The 22,261-nt window shown below is 43.6% G+C and overlaps 1 protein-coding gene across 1 annotated transcript in view; it reads right to left on the bottom strand.

Annotated features, from left to right (window-relative positions):
- Positions 1–22,261, bottom strand: part of LOC126175379 (uncharacterized) — a 195,003-nt gene that overhangs the window by 25,581 nt on the left and 147,161 nt on the right. Inside the window, exons 5-6 of the mRNA XM_049922150.1 lie at positions 19,402–19,536; positions 9,760–9,912 (exon numbers count right to left, since the gene is read on the bottom strand). Of these exons, the coding sequence (XP_049778107.1) occupies positions 9,760–9,912; positions 19,402–19,536 (288 nt within the window). The remainder of the gene's footprint in view (positions 1–9,759; positions 9,913–19,401; positions 19,537–22,261) is intronic.

Genomic DNA, 22,261 nt, shown 5'->3' on the forward strand with positions numbered 1-22,261 from the left:
TAAGCACAGTCGTGTACAATTATTCAAAGGGGACGTTTCAAATGTGCTGGCCAGGGCAGCAGTCGAACATTTTCTGTATCGAGAAAGGCCCGTACAGGATCTGCAACATGCGGCCGTGCATTATCCTGCTGAAATGTAAGGTTTCGCAGGGATCGAATGAAAGGTAGAGCCACGGGTCGCAACACATCTGAAATGTAACGTCCACTGTTCAAAGTGCCGTCAATGCGAACAAGAGGTGACCGAGACGTGTAACCAATGGTACCCCATACCATCACGCCGGGTGAAACGCCAGTATGGTGATGACGAATAGACGCTTCCAATGTGCGTTCACCGCGATGTCGCCAATCACGGATGCGACCATCATGATGCTGTAAACAGAAGCTGGATTCATCCGAAAAAATGACGTTTTCGCCATTCGTGCACTCAGGCTCGTCGTTGAGTACACCATCGCAGGCGCTCCTGTCTGTGATGCAGCGTCAAGGGTAACCGCAGCCATGGTTTCCGAGCTGGTAGTCCATGCTGCTGCAAACGTCGTCGAACTGTTCGTGCAGGTGGTTGTTGTCTTGCAAACGTTCCCATCTGTTGACTCAGGAATCTAGACGAGGCTGCACGATCCGTTACAGCCATGCGGATAAGATGCTTGTCATCTCGACTGCTAGTAATACGAAACCGGTGGGATCCAGCACGGCGTTCCGTATTACCCTCATTAACTCTCCGATTCCATATTCTGCTAACAGTCATTGGATCTCGACCAACGCGAGCAGCAACGTCGCGATACGATAAACCGCATTCGCGATAGGCTACAATCCGACCTTTATCAAAGTCGGAAACGTGATGGTATGCATTTCTCCTCCTTACACGAGGCATCACAACAACGTTTCACAAGGCAATGCCGGTCAACTGCTGTTTGTGTCTGAGAAATCGGTTAGAAACTTTCCTCATGTCGGCACGTTGCAGGTGTCGCCACTGGCGCCAACCTTGTGTGAATGCTCTGAAAAGCTAATCATTTGCATATCACAGCGTCTTCTTCCTGTCGATTAAATTTCGCGTCTGTATCACGTCATCTTCGTGGTATAGCTATTTTAATGGCCAGTAGTGTAATTTGTAAAGGGGAAAACAGTACCCCGGTATTGCTGAAAAATATCTACTGAACCAACTAAAAACGACTAGGCGACGAGAATGCTCGGTTGCTTCACTACGACGTCCCACTTGGCCACAAAGTTGTTTTAACCGTGCCAGAAAGAGGATTTTAAGAACGAAATGTTCAAACCTATACCGTATTCATCAGATTTGGTCCCCTGTAACTTCCATTAAATCGACACATCTAAAGGAATTGGTGGCTGAAACACATTTTGAGGTTACAGCAACCATAGAGTGGTATTTCACAAACATTTCGAAATCATACTTCTAGTATGGAAGTCACTGCTTGGGAAAAAATGCAGTGATATAAAGAGGAACTGCATGGAATACTAAGTGTGCTTTTGGGAAAAAAAGATGGAGCTTTTAGTGCCAGGCTTAGTATTTTTTTTTCTACCATTAGACTGTGCCAATATTTAATGAACTGCGGAACGGAATATAGAAACACAACACAAAGCAGAGGAAACAAGCAAATAGTTACCTGTAGAACACAGCGTTTCGGGTACGACATAATGCTGTGTTGGGCGTTGCGAGGGAACGAATATCAGGGAGGCAGGCGGCGATCTCTGCATACGCTCCAGACCGTTCATCAGACGTCAGAAATCAGTTTACATGTCGGTTTTAGTGGAGAAAAGACTGGTCGAGAAAGTAGAGGCCTTGGAAAGACGTCAAAGAACACCATTGCCCCATTTAACACTTCAACTGCTCTTCAGTACCGTTTACTCTCACCGAAATGTGCACAAACTCAAACTTAAACTGAAACTGAAAGCAAGTAACTGAAGTACAAGAGCACCACCACCAGTGTGTCTATGACAAAAAGTGGCTTCTTAATAGTGTGTGCTCTTGCACTGTCGTGCATTAAACAACAGTAGATGTTTCCTTTAGTTGTTAGTTCTTTGTAAAAAGGTTGCTATATATTTTTCATATGCCTATTAAAATGATACTTTGGTGGAGAAAGATTGGTCCAATAACTCATAAATAATAATCGATCACAAATCTCTTGTTTTAAAATCATACAGAGGTTCTTGACGTAACTGCTGATAAAACTGAGTACTCCAACATCGACTGTTCTGCGCGTTCACGTTTGCCGATGAAAGCACCCATCTTTCATCAGAAAAAACTTATTTCAGTAGCAACATCTGCATCACGCACAGGGTGTAATCGCCAGTTGTACCGATGTCGAGCAACAATATCTGAATTGGTCAGTCCATGGGCTGCAGCTACATTGTAACGTTGTGAGAGATGTAAAGCTACCGTATGCTACAGTATCCGCTTTAGCTGTACATTACGTGTGTTGCACACTTATCACGTGGTACCTCACAACGATCGCGTTCTTTGTATATTCGACCAGTGTCTCACTAGATTCTCCTAAAAACCGGAAGCTGTGAACTGTCTAGAAACTGAGTGAAGATATATAAAGGGCTGGGTAACCTACATAACATTTTTGTTCTACACAGTTATCCTTCTGTCGGTTACTTAAGAATAAACAGTATTTACAGCAAAATTGAGATTTTACTTGAAAATTGTTGATTTGTAACGTCAAATAGAGGGATATTGTAGTAAAAACAAAGAAAACAATGCATATTTATCACTGTAGAACGCAATGTCCTCAACAATATGTAAAATAAAAAGAAACTGCAAAACAAAAAAAACATCAAACATTACTTTAATATTTCGTCGAACTTTTATAAAACATGTTTCCGTTATTCATAAACAACTTTTGCATTTATCAATAATAATAGGAAACTCTAGCCTTTGAGCATGATGAAGAACATTACAGGGCTATTACAAATGATTGAAGCGATTTCATAAATTCACTGTAGCTCCATTCATTGACATATGGTCACGACACACTACAGACACGTAGAAAAACTCATAAAGTTTTGTTCGGCTGAAGCCGCACTTCAGGTTTCTGCCGCCAGAGCGCTCGAGAGCGCAGTGAGACAAAATGGCGACAGGAGCCGAGAAAACGTATGTCGTGCTTGAAATGCACTTACATCAGTCAGTCATAACAGTGCAATGACACTTCAGGACGAAGTTCAACAAAGATCCACCAACTGCTAATTTCATTCAGCGATGGTATGTGCAGTTTAAAGCTTCTGGATGCGTCTGTAAGGGGAAATCAACGGGTCGGCCTGCAGTGAGCGAAGAAACGGTTGAACGTGTGCGGGTAAGTTTCACGAGTAGCCCGCGGAAGTCGACGAATAAAGCAAGCAGGGAGCTAAACGTACCACAGCCGACGGTTTGGAAAATCTTACGGAAAAGGCTAAAGCAGAAGCCTTACCGTTTACAATTCCTACAAGCCATGACACCCGATGACAAAGTCAAACGCTTTGAATTTTCGGCGCGGTTGCAACAGCTCATGGAAGAGGATGCGTTCAGTGCGAAACTTGTTTTCAGTGATGAAGCAACATTTTTTTCTTAATGGTGAAGTGAACAGACACAATGTGCGAAACTGGGCGGTAGAAAATCCTCACGCATTCGTGCATCAAATTCGCAGTTCACTAAAAGTTAACGTGTTTTGTACAATATCACGGTTTAAAGTTTACGGCCCCTTTTTCTTCTGCGAAAAAAAGGAGGAGGAGGAGGAGGATATTCGTGTTTAACGTCCCGTCGACAACGAGGTCATTAGAGACGGAGCGCAAGCTCGGATTAGGGAAGGATGGGGAAGGAAATCGGCCGTGCCCTTTCAAAGGAACCATCCCGGCATTTGCCTGAAGCGATTTAGGGAAATCACAGAAAACCTAAATCAGGATGGCCGGAGACGGGATTGAACCGTCGTCCTCCCGAACGCGAGTCCAGTGTGCTAACCACTGCGCCACCTCGCTCGGTGCGAAAAAAAAAAAAAAAAAAAAAAAAAAAAAAAAAAAAAAAAAAAAAAAAAAAAAAAAACGTTACAGGACACGTGTATCTGGACATGGTGGAAAATTGGCTCATGCCACAACTGGAGACCGACAGCGCCGACTTCATCTTTCAACAGGATGGTGCTCCACCGCACTTCCATCATGATGTTCGGCATTTCTTAAACAGGAGATTGTAAAACCGATGGATCGGTCGTGGTGAAGATCATGATCAGCAATTCATGTCATGGCCTCCACACTCTCCCGACTGAACCCCATGCGATTTCTTTCTGTGGGGTTATGTGAAAGATTCAGTGTTTAAACCTTCTCTACCAAGAAACGTGCCAGAACTGCGAGCTGGCATCGACGATGCTTTCGAACTCATTGATGTGGACATGCTGCGCCGAGTGAGGGAGGAACTTGATTATCGGCTTGATGTCTGCCGAATCACTAAAGGGGCACATATCGAACATTTGTGAATGCCTAAAAAAACTTTTTGAGTTTTTGCATGTGTGTGCAAAGCATTGTGAAAATATCTCAAATAATAAAGTTATTGTAGAGCTGTGAAATCGCTTCAATCATTTGTAATAACCCTGTATATTGAGTATGAAATAACAAAAATAATTATATATGTGCATTTTTGTCTGTGCGCTAAACTGTACTTGCATCAAAAGTAATTGCTCTGGTTTGCATAACAGCGCAGAAATTACATGATGAATTAATTTTTATTCTACTTATAAAATGTAATTTATATTCTGTAACGATATCAAATATGCAATGAACTAACGCTGAATTATTTGCGGTTCTAATTACGTGCAAAACAGCCAACCAAACAAAAAAATTAAAAATAAATAAAAAAACAAACAAAAAAACACACACCAAAAGAAGTCGTTAGCTCCTAGTTTCTGTCTTACACACCCATTTATGTTCCTTTCCCTACCAAAGCTACGAGTACTACCGATAATTCTACCAGTTAGTAGGTCATTTACGTAGCGTAGCAAAACTGTTGAATCACAGTTTTGGTAGAGTGCAACTCTAACTGTTATAAGACGTAGCTACTGGCAGCCAGCCTGGCAGCCTGGTGTAATGGGTGCGGTTGTTCTAAGGTGCAAGTTGGCGTGTTGAGTTGAGTCAAATACGGCTCGTTGATAGCAGAAATCTTTACTTACTTTCGACCATTGTATAGTGGTGACTTGTGCCCACATCAAACGGGTGGATGGCGTCATGGACGTTGGTGCACGATGTGTAGTGATGACTCAGCTCTTCCTATGTCTAGCTCAGCGCAGCAACGAGGAGACCTTGCGATGTATGCATAGTTGGCAGCGATGCTAGCCTAGCTAGCACAGCTGTGGAATGACTTGGCACGGGGCAGCAGGCGAGGCTGGCTGGTGGCTGGCCTATTGTGAGGCCACAGGCGTTTCTGGGCTACAAACACTGAAACTGTGTCTGACTGCCGGCATCTGGCGCTACTGAACGTCCACTGACTTAATGCGATCGAGTCACTGTGGAAGACCATACTACAGCGGACACCAGTTCGATGACACATCGATTCGATGAGCAGCCTGGTCAGATGGCCGGTATTTATAGGTGTCACGGTGGATTTCTTGTGATGTAGCTGCCGGGAATGTCATGTATCCATGCCAAAACATCCCTCGATTTCGTAACTCAATGGTCACTGAAAGACATTCCGACTTCAGTGCCTAAGATGACGCTGGGCATATTTCGGCAAGTACCTTTCTCACGGCAATGACCCCTCTTGCCTTTGGCTCACACCGTTACACTGGGTAGGATGGATCGGGTTGCGATTGGGGTCTTTTGTGCTGGCTTAAGGGCTTGTAACATTCGCCGATGGCATTTGTTTGCCAGCATCTCTTGGAAAGAAAATTTTGAAAAGTCTTGACGTAAATCAGCACCATCCAGAATTTTACTAGCGTGAGCAGGCGTTGGCCAAGAACAGTGCCCTGCAGACGGTAGGCGACAAATTTTGTGCCCTCTAGGGTGGAGGTATTGCTTTGAGACCGAGAGCCGTTTACCAGCCGTTGGTGATGGAGGATCATGGTCACTGAGGGGTGAAATTGTGGCGATTATGAAGTAAGGTGTGAGTGAGTGAGGGTGATCGGTAAAGTTATTCGATTGGAATGGAAGCATACTGAAATTTAAAGTATGTTTCTGTCCGTGGGCATGGAGTTCGGCTTAGCCATTTTCCAGTGCTCTGGAAGAATGTCGTGATTTAGTGGACAAGCAGGTACACGGTGGGCCGAAGCCTTCTATCAAAATGTCGAGCCATTTTTAATCCCTTGTCATACTGCTTTTATTATAATACTTGACCACATTATCTGTACCTGTAATTGGTGCACTGCAAAATAAGACGTGAGTGATGCAGTTGTATGTTCACTAATGTTCTACCAGAGCGCGACACAATTTATATCAGTAACTCACCTCCCGACATCTCACTCACGTTTTCAACACAACGCTGATTTGCTCGTGTCCTTGTTGGCGACAATAACCAGCTCTGGCGACAATGGCTCAAATCAAATTACAACCACTGGCGAGCTGTTTAAATGATCAGATATTGCGTAAAGTAGGTTAACAGTACGCTTACACATTGACCCGTCGGAGATGGAATTTGATAAAACCTACACGGACTTGAGCGACGTCTAATAGAAGACAATAAACTTGATTACTTGGAAGCTTAATGTGAGCTGCATTTGTTTGTCTTTATCCATCCTTACTTTAATCTATAATGCTTTATTTATGTAGATCATCTACTCGAGTTGCTAGAGATCAGACAAGGATGTTGTAGTTATTGTTCATTTTCCACACTAGTCGTTGGATCTGAGATTATTTTGAAAGTAGAATTGCTACCATTGGCACCCGCAGGAGGGTGGAGTGAGGGAGGGGGAAGGCAAGAGGGGGCACTTGCCCCCTCCTGGAATCTGGATAGTGGCTATTTATTCATTACAGAATTCTCTAGGATTTATAACAATCAGTGTAGGCGACTCAACTAAAGTGCAGATTTAACGTTACCAACCGCGATGAGGTATAGTGCAGCTTTGGCAGTCACTATACGGCTGATTTGTTAGTGTGGCAGCAGTTTCAACGCTGATCTACAGTCAAGATGGACACGACCCTTTAGAAAAGCGTACCGAAATAACCTTAACGAGGTCCAGGAAGTAACCGGTCTCACTTCCTGGCGTGCGGATTCCGCCGACGATTTCTACTAAATGGTAGCCGTATAAGTCCCAGTCGTCCGTCTTTAATTTGCGTAAGGACACCTACTTCCCTTAATGCGCAATGGAATTACAGCAAACGTTTACGATTTACATGTGGAAAAAGAAAATTCATGGTGACTTTCAGACCATACTTTCACTTTTACGTGACAGAGCTATTATACATTCGGAAGAACAGAGAAATGTTATAATCTAGAACAGTACAGTTTTGCTTAATTCCAAACACATCAATTGAAAAAAAAGAAAATACCATTTTGTGCTCTAGAAAAAAGAAGTGGAAAATTACAAGGAAGAAAAAAATGTGATGTCCAGGACTATGACCTCCCAAAATCTGCGGGTGCTACATAGCGCCATATGGAGTTACAGAACTACGAATTCTGCATTCCTGTTGGGCTAAAAGCGCAGTAGCGTGACGAAATCGACATACAAGAATTACCTCAGTTCATTCTGCTGGCCAATTTGAGGATGGTTTTGTGAAGTCTTCTAAGTTAATCGATTCGTATATTGACTCTCGGTCGCACTTTACCTAACATCCCAAGTAACTGTTACATTCAAAACACGTTTTGTTAAACTTCAGTTATGCCAGTCGACTCTAAAAATAGTCATTAAAGTAATACAGTAAATCGATTACCTTGAACAGACGAGAAGTTTTATAAGCAAACAAAGTGTTATAGATGACATCAAAGTTGCATAAGCCTTTTTTGAAGTTTATTCTGTGTTCCTCCACTTCTAGGAGTATCTGGCAATTTTGCTGATATCCAACAAGATTTTCTTAGTCAGTCTAAATTTTCAGCGTCATCATAACATTATGGAAAAAGAGTAACTTATTTTTGCGAGTATATTCTAGCTTTATTTCGCAGCTTGTTGTATACTCTGGCTTTCTTTATATAAGGTCGATTTTTCGTGTCGTTGAATCAAAGGGCTAGCTGTCATATTCGTATTAATGACGTAAAAAATTTACTTTGAATATGCGGCTCAAATAGCTTGCCATTTAGGTATGAAAGTAATCCACCTAAAAAAGACTTAGTAATTAACTGTCAATCCTTTGGGACATAATAAATACTGTGTAATTCTTGACTAGTTTACATTTGGAGGCACGACACATTTTCACACTTACTCAATCATTACAACAAAACTGGCAAGTTTTGAATCTTGGCCCATCTTGCAAACATTCCTGCTGACGTCTGTGATTGCTAAAAGGCATTTATTACTGATATTACAGTATTGGTAATTTCTACCCAGTCCCGCCAATCTAACTTACGTTGATCAACATTATTCACAGTCATATAATATTTCTTAAAAGACATCATAGTCGCCAATGACTGTATAAAATATTTATTGTTACTATTGCAATTTCGGCCTTATGGCCTTATGACAATTAATATTTTATTCAGTCTACATCTACATCTACATCTACATTTATACTCCACAAGCCACCCAACGGTGTGTGGCGGAGGGCACTTTACGTGCCACTGTCATTACCTCCCTTTCCTGTTCCAGTCGCATATGGTTCGCGGGAAGAACGACTGCCGGAAAGCCTCCGTGCGCGCTCGAATCTCTCTAATTTTACATTCGTGATCTCCTCGAGAGGTATAAGTAGGGGGAAGCAATATATTCGATACTTCATCCAGAAACGCACCCTCCCGAAACCCGGACAACAAGCTACACCGCGTTGCAGAGAGCCTCTCTTGCAGAGTCTGCCACTTTAGTTTGCTAAACATATCCGTAACGCTATCACGCTTACTAAATAACTCTGTGACGAAACGCGCAGCTCTTCTTTGGATCTTCTCTATCTCCTCTGTCAACCCCACCTGGTACGGATCCCACACTGATGAGCAATACTCAAATATAGATCGAACGAGTGTTTTGTAAGCCACCTCCTTTGTCGATGGACTACATTTTCTAAGGACTCTCCCAATGAATCTCAACCTGACACCCGCCTTACAACAAGTCAAATGCGATTATGATGTCTTTTAAGAAATTTGGAGTGGTGTAATAACGCAGCAAGACTGAGGATTAATCTGGATACTTTAGCAAGCCTCTCTGAGTAAACCTGAGGAGCAATTCATAGCGAAAATTTTAGGGGTGTGGGGGAGGTCATTGCTAAGAGTGCATACATTCTGGCTGCGGGTACGTGTTGCCACAGAACAACCCAGAACGAGACGCAAGAAAAATTTCAAGGTCGCAGCCTGAGTTTGTGCACAGTTGTGTGAGTAGATGCTGCTGGAACAACAGTGTGAAGTTGTAATTGACGCAAATATTTTCGCAGACTTCTCTGCAAGGCTGTCTAAAACCGGTGCGCCACCGGGTGGAGTCTGAGGAATGAGCCGGAGCGTATGTAGTGATCGAAACCTTTCTTTCCGGTACTGGTTCCTGCGCAATACCACGATCATTCGTGAAACACCTTGCACATTGGCTGCTCCTGGAGGCTTTAATTACTTATTACGTTCAGTCTACGTGACAGACGTCCTTGGAAAATGGCGACTACTCAGACGACAAGTCGGACGTACGGCAGTGGTGAGACTACTTTTCTGACGGCAGGCAGCACTTACCTAGCTGTATGCGTGCTGGGACGGCGGACGGGTCTATCCAGAAGCTGACCCAGGAGCAGGAGACGATGAGGCCGCAGGGGACGTACACCTGCAGGATGAAGTAGCCCGTGTGCCTCTTCATGTGGAACACCGCCTTTATCATCGAGTGTCTCACTGAAACACGCATCCACTACTTAGTGACCTGCATAAAAGCGGAGGCACGTGAAGAGTCTCCGCACTACACCTGTTTTCTCTGGCCTGTCAGTTCAGTAACAGCCTGAGACGTAACTCAATCGGCTTTATAATGAATGAATTATTCGATACTAAGATTTAATGAAGTGTACGATACAAAGCAGTTTTTTTTAATAATCTAAGCAAGAAGCAAAATTGTTTACCATAACAGAATAAAAGAGGACTTCGATACATTAACTTATAGCTGAATCTGTGTCACAAACAGCAAGGTCTAACTATAGCCAACACACTTCACAGCACAGACGATTAAGGCCTGTAGGCGACCCTAGCGAACCAGGCGATCTGATAAGGAACGTTGAGAGAAACTACACACATCAAAATAAGTTTTGTATCACTTCGGTTCCGAGAGTTCCGGAACCTGTACAGAAAATTGGAATAGAGATCAACATAAACATCATTTCCGCCCTTTTTATTGCTCATAAAAACCACACAATGCATGTTGTACCACCACACAGCGAGACCTTCAGAGGTGCTGGTCAAGAATCCTGTACACACCGGTACCTCCAATAACCAGTAGCACGCCCTGTTGCATTGATGCAAACCTATATTCGTTATGGCATACTATCCACAAGTTCATCAAGGCCCTGTTATTCCAGATTGTCCCACTTCTCAACGGCGATTCGGCGTAGATTCCTCAGAGTGGTTGGTGGGTCCCGTCGTCCATAAACACCCCTTTTCAATTTATCCCATGCATGTTCGATAGGGTTCATGTCTGGAGAACATGATGGCCACTTTAGTCGAGCGTTGTCGTTATCCTGAAGGAAGTGATTCACAAGATGTGCACGATGGGGGCGCGTATTGTCGTCCATGAAGACGAATGCCTCGCCAATATGCTGCCAATATGGTTGCACTGTCAGTCGGAGGATGGCATTCACGTGTCGTACTGCCGTTACGGCGCATTCCATGACCACCAACGGTGTACGTCGGCACAACATAATGTCACCCCAAAACAGCGGGAAACCTCCAACTTGCTGCACTAGCTGGACAGTGTGTCTAAGGCCCTCAGCCTGACCGGGTTGCCTCCAAACACGTCTCCGACGATTGTCTGGTTGAAGGCATATGCGACACTCATCGGTGAAGAGAACGTGATGCCAATCCTGAGCCGTCCATTCGGCATGTTGTTGGACCCATCTGTACCGCGCTGCATGGTGTCGTGGTTGCAATGATGGACCTCGCCATGGACGCCGGGAGTGAAGTTGCGCATCATGCATCCTACTGCGCACAGTTTGAGTCGTAACACAGCGTCCTGTGGCTGCACGAAAAGCATTATTCAAGATGGTGGCGTTGCTGCTGCCAGGTTTTCTCCGAGCCATAATCCGTAGGTAGCGGTCATCCACTGTAGTAGTAGCCCTTGGGCGGCTTGAGCGAGGCATGTCATCGACAGTTCCTACCTCTCTATATCTCCTCCATGTCTGAACAACATCGCTTTGGTTCTCTGCGAGACGCCTGGGCACTTCCCTTGTTGAGAGCCCTTCCTGGCACAAAGTAACAATGCTAACGCGATCGAACCGCGGTACTGACCCTCTGGGCGTGGTTGAACTACAGACAAATAGAGCCGTGTACCTCCTTGCTTGTGGAATGACTGAAACTGATCGGCTGTCGGACCCCCTCCGTCTAATAGGTGCTGTTCATGCATGGATGTTTACATCTTTGGGTGGGTTTAGTGACATCTCTGAACAGTTAAATGGACTGTATCTGTGATACAATGTCCACAGTGAACGTCTGTCTGTAGGAATGGAATTCTGGGAACTGGGGTGATGCAAACCTTTTCTGATGTGTGTATATGATATATAAATAGGTATATAATGCATAAAGAGGCAATGTTAGCAAATATCTCGAAAAGTTCTCCATTGGTTTACTTCTAATTTTTACACAATATTCCAATAACTACATATTTCCTAGGCAGTGTTCAAGAAGGAATTTTTCGAAAATCCACCCCTAGGGGATTAAATAGGGAAGGCAAGTTTTTCTGAAAATATGTCGTTATTTAGACAGTTTTAAAGCTAGGACTGCAAAATTGATATTTGGTTTCTCAGTTAGAAATAAAGAAACGCATTTTGGAAATTCAACCCCTGCTGGGGAGAAATAAATGGGCGATAGTTACATTTGAAACTTCGACCACTAAGGGGGAAAAATATTGCCTGAAAGATTTTTAATAAATTATTACTAAAATACTAATGAAGCATTTAACTCCTACATCTACGACAACTGGTATTTGACCTCTATTGTAAGAAAAAGGAAATTATTTCAGTGTTTATAGAAATTCAATCCATAAAGAGGTGCAATAAAGGATGAAAAATTTTATGAAAATATTTTGTTATATTACAATATTTCTAAAGCTAAATCTATGAAAATTGGTGTTTCACTCCTAAAGAAAAATGTGTTAGAGGATGAAAGTTTCTATCACCACAAGAAGTCAGAAGGCAGTATTAATGAAGACCTCTGTCTCCAGCTACCAGAATCGAGTTTTGGTCGGAAGTACAGTCGTAAATGCCAATGCTTCTATGGTCTTAATCAGCGTCAAAAGTTTATAAGATGTTGCAATTTATGAGCAACACAAAAACGCGATTACAGAAAAACAATAAAAGTGTGTGCTGACGATACAGTCTACATGAGCAAAGTAGCGCTTGCCAAGCTATTAATAGATATAAAGTACAAACGTTGTTGGCAAAAATCTCGAAATATTCTAGGCCAGTTTACTTATAATTTTTACCCGGTACTCTAGCAATCATATGAAAAGACAAAGGTTATATTTTTATGTATATCGTATGCAAATATCTATGTATAATTGGGATATGTTGTTAGGATAAACCACAAAAAGTTCTTGACCAACTGACTTCAGAGTTTTACACAATACTCTAATAAACATTCAAACAGGCATATGCTACATATGTTTTGAAACAACAAAATACAAGTTTCCTGTTAAAACCAACTTGGAGAAAGAAATTACTCTGACGTGCAGTGCTGTGAAATTGTGTTGTTTAATTTTCTTTCTCGCAGTTAGTTTTAACTACTATAGCAGTGTATTTTAACCACTAGACAAATTGACTATCCCTGATATATTCTATCTTGTTATACTCTGACGGAATAAAATAGCAACATCAAAAAAATAATTAACGTAGAGTCATGAAATTTCTGGAATACATTTGTCTAGGTAACATTTGTAAGCGATCGACATTGCAAGGTGACAGATTTTTGTAAGCACGAGATAAGGCACTGCAAATAGGAAATGCTTATGCATTAATAGCCGATATAACCGCCAGAATCTTGAATGCAAGCAAGCAAACGAGCATGCATTGTGTTGCACAGGAGCCGGATGTTAATATGTTGGGTGGAGTACCATGCGTATTGTACTTGGTCGGTCAGTAGAAGGACGGTTAATGCCGGTTGTGGGTTACGCTGGAGTTGTCTTCCGATGATGCCCCATATGTTCTCGATTCTAGACAAGGTCTGGTGATCGGGCAGGCCTGGGCAATATGTCGTCAATCTGTAGAGCCCGTAGGATTACAACAGTAATATGTGGGCGAGCGTTATCCTGTTGGAAAACACCCACTGGAATGCTGTTCGCGAATGACAGCACAACACGTCGAATCACCAGACTGACCACATTTTAATTCAGACATGACATGGTAACATTTGTTAATTGCATACCAGGTTTACGCTTTAGGTTATAAATGTTCCTCAATGTGACCACAACTTGCATTCACGTCACTCTGCAACCAGATTAGAGATAACATTTCACAACTGTGCGCAGCACTTTTCGAACGGTAGACCGTGGAATATTCAGCTGTCGTGATATAGCCTGAACAGCGCACTTTACGTCCATCATTCTCAGCCATGGAACCAATAACTTCTTCAACAATTTGTGGCAAACTGGCCGTCGGCCTCTCTCAGGAGCGATTCCCAAATCGCGAATTAATTCGAACTTCCATATCATGTCCTTCAACCCCGGTGCATAAAGAGGGTCTCTTTGTATTTCTTTAATGTGTCGATTCTCGCGAAGAGCAGCAGCACTGTTGCTGTTCTGATAAAACAGCTTTACGAGTGTAGCCTTGCTCACCTTGTCCAAATCCATGTTGACTGTATGCAACTGTAATGCGCACTGATGCCCGTGTTTCACCACTCCGTCACCGTACCAGTACCGGCACCTAACGGCAAGTTATGCCACAAACACAACTAGCAAAGCAAATCCTGCAGCGCAGAGTCTGAACATCATTCCTGTCAAGTTGTGTACCCATATGGTAAATAGTTTCCCTCTACACTGACTCAATCAGTGTAAGTTTAATTATAACTACACCCTGCACTTGACCAATTTACTTCCGATTTCTACATCACACTCTCATGAACATTCGGAGGAAAATAGGCTATATGTGTGTTTTTTAAATTATAACACTGAAATAAATATGCAGTATATTATGGGACAATATTGTTAGTTATTACTAACTGTAATTAGTTATTATTAACTATAATTCATTTCAAATTTCTACGCAATACAGTAATGAATATTCAGTTGGACAAACACTACAGATATTTTAAACGAAAATGAGTGAGTTTTCTGTTAAAATCGGCTGCGTGAAAAGAAAATTGCTGCGCTATGAAAATGTGCGATTTCGTTTTCTTTATCGCACTCTGTTTCAACTGCGGTCGTATACTCAACAATGTGCTCTTTTGTTTTCTTACTCGTAGTCAGTTTTACAGGGAACAGTAAAGTTGTATTTATGGTTCATCGGCTTTTGATTAGACTGTTGTTGTTGTTGTTGTTGTTGTGGTCTTCAGTCCTAAGACTGGTTTGATGCAACTCTCCATGCTACTCTATCCTGTGCAAGCTTCTTCATCTCCCAGTACCTACTGCAGCCTACATCCTTCTGAATTTGCTTAGTGTATTCATCTCTTGGTCTCCCTCTTCGATTTTTACCCTCTACGCTGCCATCCAATACTAAATTGGTGATCCCTCGATGTCTCAGAACATGTCCTACCAACCGGTCCCTTCTTCTAGTCAAGTTGTGCCACAAGCTCCTCTTCTCCCCAATTCTATTCAATACCTCCTCATTAGTTATGTGATCTACCCATATAAACTTCAGCATTCTTCTGTTGCACCACGTTTCGAAAGCTTCTATTCTCTTCTTGTCTAAACTATTTATCGTCCTCGTTTCACTTCCATACATGGCTCTCCATACAAATACTTCCAGGAACGACTTCCTGGCACTTAAATCAATACTCCATGTTAACAAATTTCTCTTCTTCAGAAATGCTTTCCTTGCCATTGCCAGTCTACATTTTATATCCTCTCTACTTCGACCACCATCAGCAATTTTGCTCCCCAAATAACAAAACTCCTTTACTTCTGTAAGTGTCTCATTTCCTAATCTAATTTCTTCAGCATCACCCGACTTAATTCGACTACATTCCATTATCCTCGTTTTGCTTTTGTTGATGTTCATCCTATACCCTGCTTTCAAGACACTGTCCATTCCGTTCAACTGCTCTTCCTAGTTCTTTGCTGTCTCTGTCAGAATTACAATGTCATCGGCGAACCTCAAAGTTTTTATTTCTTCTCCATGGATTTTAATATCTACTCCGAACTTTTCTTTTGTTTCCTTTACTGCTTGCTCAATATACAGACTGAATCATATCGGGGAGAGGCTACAACCCTGTCTCACTCCCTTCCCAACCACTGCTTCCCTTTCATGCCCCTCGACTCTTATAACTGCCATTTGGTTTCTATACAAATTGTAAATAGCCTTTCGCTCCCTATATTTTACCCCTGCCACCTTCAGAATTTGAAAGAGAGTATTCCAGTCAACATTGTCAAAAGCTTTCTCTAAGTCTACAAATGCTAGAAACGTAGTGCCTTTCCTTAATCTTTCTTCTAAGATAAGTCGTACGGTCAGTATTGCCTCACGTGTTCCAACATTTCTACGGAATCCAAACTGATCTTCCCCGAGGTCGGCTTCTATCAGTTTTTCCATTGGTCTGTAAATAATTCGCGTTTGTATTTTGCAGCTGTGACTTATTACACTGATAGTTCGGTAATTTTCACATCTGTCAAACCTGCTTTCTTTCGGATTGGAATTATTATACACTCCTGGAAATGGAAAAAAAGAACACATTGACACCGGTGTGTCAGACCCACCATACTTGCTCCGGACACTGCGAGAGGGCTGTACAAGCAATGATCACACGCACGGCACAGCGGACACACCAGGAACCGCGGTGTTGGCCGTCGAATGGCGCTAGCTGCGCAGCATTTGTGCACCGCCGCCGTCAGTGTCAGCCAGTTTGCCGTGGCATACGGAGCTCCATCGCAGTCTTTTAACACTGGTAGCATGCCGCGACAGCGTGGACGTGAACCGTATGTGCAGTTGACGGACTTTGAGCGAGGGCGTATAGTGTGCATGCGGGAGGCCGGGTGGACGTACCGCCGAATTGCTCAACACGTGGGGCGTGAGGTCTCAAAAGTACATCGATGTTGTCGCCAGTGGTCGGCGGAAGGTGCACGTGCCCGTCGACCTGGGACCGGACCGCAGCGACGCACGGATGCACGCCAAGACCATAGGATCCTACGCAGTGCCGTAGGGGACCGCACCGCCACTTCCCAGCAAATTAGGAACACTGTTGCTCCTGGGGTATCGGCGAGGACCATTCGCAACCGTCTCCATGAAGCTGGGCTACGGTCCCGCACACCGTTAGGCCGTCTTCCGCTCACGCCCCAACATCGTGCAGCCCGCCTCCAGTGGTGTCGCGACAGGCGTTAATGGAGGGACGAATGGAGACGTGTCGTCTTCAGCGATGAGAGTCGCTTCTGCCTTGGTGCCAATGATGGTCGTATGCGTGTTTGGCGCCGTGCAGGTGAGCGCCACAATCAGGACTGCATACGACCGAGGCACACAGGGCCAACACCCGGCATCATGGTGTGGGGAACGATCTCCTACACTGGCCGTACACCACTGGTGATCGTCGAGGGGACACTGAATAGTGCACGGTACATCCAAACCGTCATCGAACCCATCGTTCTACCATTCCTAGACCGGCAAGGGAACTTGCTGTTCCAACAGGACAATGCACGTCCGCATGTATCCCGTGCCACCCAACGTGCTCTAGAAGGTGTAAGTCAACTACCCTGGCCAGCAAGATCTCCGGATCTGTCCCCCATTGAGCATGTTTGGGACTGGATGAAGCGTCGTCTCACGCGGTCTGCACGTCCAGCACGAACGCTGGTCCAACTGAGGCGCCAGGTGGAAATGGCATGGCAAGCCGTTCCACAGGACTACATCCAGCATCTCTACGATCGTCTCCATGGGAGAATAGCAGCCTGCATTGCTGCGAAAGGTGGATATACACTGTACTAGTGCCGACATTGTGCATGCTCTGTTGCCTGTGTCTATGTGCCTGTGGTTCTGTCAGTGTGATCATGTGATGTATCTGACCCCAGGAATGTGTCAATAAAGTTTCCCCTTCCTGGGACAATGAATTCACCGTGTTCTTATTTCAATTTCCAGGAGTGTATTTTTCTTGAAGTCTGAGGGAATTTCGCCTGTCTTATACATCTTGCTCACCAGATGGTAGAGTTTTGTCTGGACTGGCTCTCACAAGGCTGTCATTAGTTCTAATGGAATGTTGTCTACTCCGGGGGTCTTGTTTCGACTCAGATCTTACAGTGCCCTGTCAATCTCTTCACGAAGTATTATATCTCCCATTTCATCTTCATTCTCTTCCATTTCCATAATATTGTTTTCAAGTACATCGCCCTTGTATAGACCCTCTATATACTCCTTCCACCTTTCTGTTTTACCTTCTTTGCTTAGAACTGGGTTTCCATCTGAGCTATTGATATTCATACAAGTGGCTCTCTTTTCTCCAAAGATCTCTTTATTTTCCTGTAGGCAGTATCTATCTTTCCCCTAGTGAGATAAGCCTCTACATCCTTACACTTGTACTCTAGCCATCCCCGATTAGCCATTTTGCACTTTCTGTCGATCTCATTTTTGAGACGTTTGTATTCCTTTTTGCCTGCTTCATTTACTGCATTTTTATATTTTCTCCTTTCATCAATTAAATTCAATATTTCTTCTGTTACCCAAGGATTTCTACTAGCCCTCGTCTTTTTACCTATTTGATCCTCTGCTGCCTTCACTATTTCATCCCTCAAAGCAACCCATTCTTCTTCTACTGTATTTCTTTCCCCCATTCCTGTCAATTGTTCCCTTATGCTCTCCCTGAAACCGTGTACAGCCTCTGGTTCTTTCAGTTTATCCAAATCCCATCTTCTTAAATTCCCACCTTTTTGCAATTTCTTCAATTTTAATCTACAGTTCATAACCAATAGATTGTGGTCAGAGTCCACATATGCCCCTGGAAATGTCTTACAATTTAAAACCTGGTTCCTAAATCTCTGTCTTACCATTATATAATCTATCTGATATCTTCTAGTATCTCCAGGGTTCTTCCATGTATACAACCTTCTTTCATGATTCTTGAACCAAGTGTTAGCTATGATCTGCGCAAACTTCTACCAGGCGGCTTCCTCTTTCATTTCTTAGCCCCAATCCATATTCACCTACTTCCTCTTTCATTTCTTAGCCCCAATCCATATTCACCTACTATGTTTCTCACCCTTTTCCTACTCTCGAATTCCCGTTACCCATGACTATTAAATTTTCGTCTCCCTTCACTACCTGAATAATTTCTTTTATCTCATCATACATTTCATTCATTGATTAGACTACTACTACGTAATCTGAACCGCCCGAAAGTTTGTAACCCTACCCATTCGTAGATCAAAACTATACGAATTGCTGTGAAAAAAGCTACTGCCCTGACACATCCAGCAGCTGGAGAGGTCTCTCTCATACCCCATATACCAATGATCCCAATCGATTTACCCACTCATTTTATACAATTTCAATTCCCAATAAGGATTTTGATGCAATATCGAAAAATAAGGCTCAATGTCAAAGACAGGGTAGAAAAGGAGAAGGACAGAGAGAGGGTGAGGGAAGGAAATGGACTTAGAGAGGGGGAAGGACGAGGAGAGAGGGAGAGGAGGAGATGGACAGAGAGAAGGGGAGTAGGAAAAGGAGAGCGAGGGGAAGCAGGAGTTGGGCAGAGATAAGGGGAAGCAAGTGTTGCAGAGAGAGACTGGGGAAGGAGAAGGAAGGGATGGTCAAAGTGAGGGGGGAAGAAGAGAAAGACAGAGAGGAGTGGGAAGGAGTTTAGGATGTATATCCAATTAACATACATACTTAGCAATTGCATTGCATTGCCTGGTTCGCTAGTAAACAATGTTCAACATACAGTAGAAGCCGGAAAAGTTGTCATTTCAAAAATTTTGTACGACTGTGGTAATTACTCAAAGGACAAAAATAGTGCTTACAAGTACTCAAGTGCGCCAGGGCAGACGGGGGCGCTCACCTTGTCCCAGCATGACGCGCAGCCCGTGCTGTGTGGAGATGTTGGTGAGGTCGTACTGGGCCAGCTCCACGTCGCCGGTGACGACGCGCGCCGTGTCCGGCCAGCGGTACACCATGTCGCTCTCGCCGTAGCCGTCTGCAGCAGCCAGCACCACCCACCACTCTGGAGGTAACCTCTGCGGCAGCTCACGATCCAGTTAAAACTGGCACGCAGCTCACAATGTCGGCGTTGTAATCCCGTCACACAGCAGTCCGTTTATATCTCAAACACTTAAATATTCTAGTGCGTGAGTGTGCCTATAAATTACAGCTACGATGTTACTTTAACAACGTTAAATCTATATTAGATTATAAAATATGGCTCTCCAGAATGCTTTATTTCCATATTTATAAACGTCAATGTGTGCGTCCCAAGTATAGGAATGGCTCAAATGGCTCTGAGCACTATGGGACTCAACTGCTGAGGTCATAAGTCCCCTAGAACTTAGAATTACTTAAACCTAACTAACCTAAGGACAGCACACACATCCATGCCCGAGGCAGGATTCGAACCTGCGACCGTAGCGGTCGCGCGGTTCCAGACTGTAGCGCCAGAACCGCTCGGCCACCAGCGCCCCCCCCCCCCCAAGTATAGGGATGGCACCCCACAGGAAGCAGTCTGATGGTGTGAGGTTAATAGACTGAGGAGGCTATCGAATCTCATCACCACGTCCAATCCACCTGTCCATAAATTTTTCATCCTGAAGCTGGTAGTCATTCAAGGAGCAGTGAGGTGGTGCTGATCAGATACGGCGTCACGTTGCAGGTGTTCAGTTTCTCTGCCAGGAGAAAGGGAAAAGTGGTAGAAGCCGACTTCAGGGAAGATCAGTTTGGATTCCGGAGAAATGTACGAACACGCTTGGCAATAATGACCCTACGATTTCTCTTAGACGATAGGTTAAGGAAGGGCAAACCTACGAGAAATGTTGACTGGAATACTCTCTTTGAAATCCCGAGGGTAGCAGGGGTAAAATATAGGGAGTAAAAGGCTATTGACACCTTGTACAGAAACCAGACGTAGTCGAGGGGCATGAAAGGGAAGCAGTAGTTGAGAAGTGAGTGAGACAGTGTTGTAGCATATATCCGTTGTTATTCAATCCTTACATTGAACAAGCAGTAAAGGAAGCCAAAGCAAAAGTTATAGTAGGAATTAAAGCTCAGGGAGAATAAATAAAAACTTTATTTGCCGATGACATTGTAGTTCTGTCAGAGACAGCAAAGGACTTGGACGAACGGTTGACGGAATGGACAGTATCTTGAAAGGAGGATACAAGATGGACATCAACAAAAGCAAAATAAGGATAATGGAATATGGTAGAATTAAATCAGATGATACTGAGGGAATCAGATTAGAATACGAGACACTTGAAGTAGTAGATGAGTCTTGCTATTTGGACAGCAAAAGAACTGATGATGGCCGAAGTAGAGAGGATATATAGAATGTAGATTGGTAATAGCAAGAAAAGCATTTCTGAAGAAGAGAAATTTGTTAAGATCGAGTATAGATTTAAGTATCAGGAAGTCTTTTCTGAAAATATTTATATGGTGTGTAGCCATGCACGGAAGTGAAACAAGGACAGCAAACCGTTTAGACAAGAAGAGAATAGAAGCTTTCGAAATATGGTGCTGCAGAAGGATGCTGAAGATTAGATGGGTAGTTCACGTAACAAACGAGGAAGTACTGAACAGAATAAGAAATTTGTGTCACAACCTGACTAGAAGAAGGGACTGGTTACTAGGACACATTCTGAGACATCGAGGGATCGCCAATTCAGTACTGGAGGGAAGAGGGAAGTGTGTGACGGACGGGGGAGGGAGGGGCGTAGAGGATGAGGAGGCTCTTGTAACGTTTACAGGTAAACATGACTTTTGACGCTATTCTCGCTGAAAAAAGAATCGAAACTGATCTTCCCTGAAGTCGGCTTCTACCACTTTTCCCTTTCTCCTGGCAGAGAAACTGAACACCTGCAACGTGACGCCGTATCTGATCAGCACCACCTCACTGCTCCTTGAATGACTATCAGCTTCAGGATGAAAAATTTATGCATAGGTGGATTGGATCGAATCTCATCACCGCAACTGTGGTTCGCCCCTGTCATCTATGACCCATTGTGCACCACTGTTGCATCGATTTTGGATAGCGCCATGCATGGTATGCTTTAACCACGGCGGCACACGAACAGTTTACAAATTTAGCAATTTCGGAAACGGTTCCACCCTTTCCCCCAAAGCCAATTATCATGACGTCATATAAATCTCTCCGTTTACACATTACGACAACGACTCAATATTTTCCGCGTCCCCTAGACAGACCATCTACTGCTAGTGCTTCCATCTACCGTCTGTGAGTGGTTATTGCACGGTTTACGTTGAACACATGCGGTAGTTACATTAATGGGACTCGACCATGTATATACACTATCTATCCCATATGAAATGTGAAATAAAATGCAAGACGTTGTTTATTTTTAGTATACATGACATTTTCTTCACAATAAGCTCCTTGTGAATCAATATACGACTAGAAGCGTTGGAAAAATTTTTCGAAAGAATACTGATACCCAGTCTTTGAAATTGCCTGCAGTACCGTGGTCGTAGCCTTCCGAATATTTGAAGTCCTGTCGAAACGCATTTCTTTCACTGCCATTTCCAGTTTTTGAAATAACCAGTAGTCGCACAGATACAAATAAGGCAAATAGGAAGGGTGTTCAAGCACCACTATACACGTTTGAACCAAGAAATCGCTTGCCATTTCACTTTTGTGCGCCGGTGCATTGTCGTACAACGGACAGCATTTTTATTGATTCCGATATTCAGCAGAA

Source organism: Schistocerca cancellata, chromosome 3 (assembly GCF_023864275.1).
Source record: "Schistocerca cancellata isolate TAMUIC-IGC-003103 chromosome 3, iqSchCanc2.1, whole genome shotgun sequence".
In the NCBI taxonomy this organism is placed as follows: domain Eukaryota; kingdom Metazoa; phylum Arthropoda; class Insecta; order Orthoptera; family Acrididae; genus Schistocerca; species Schistocerca cancellata.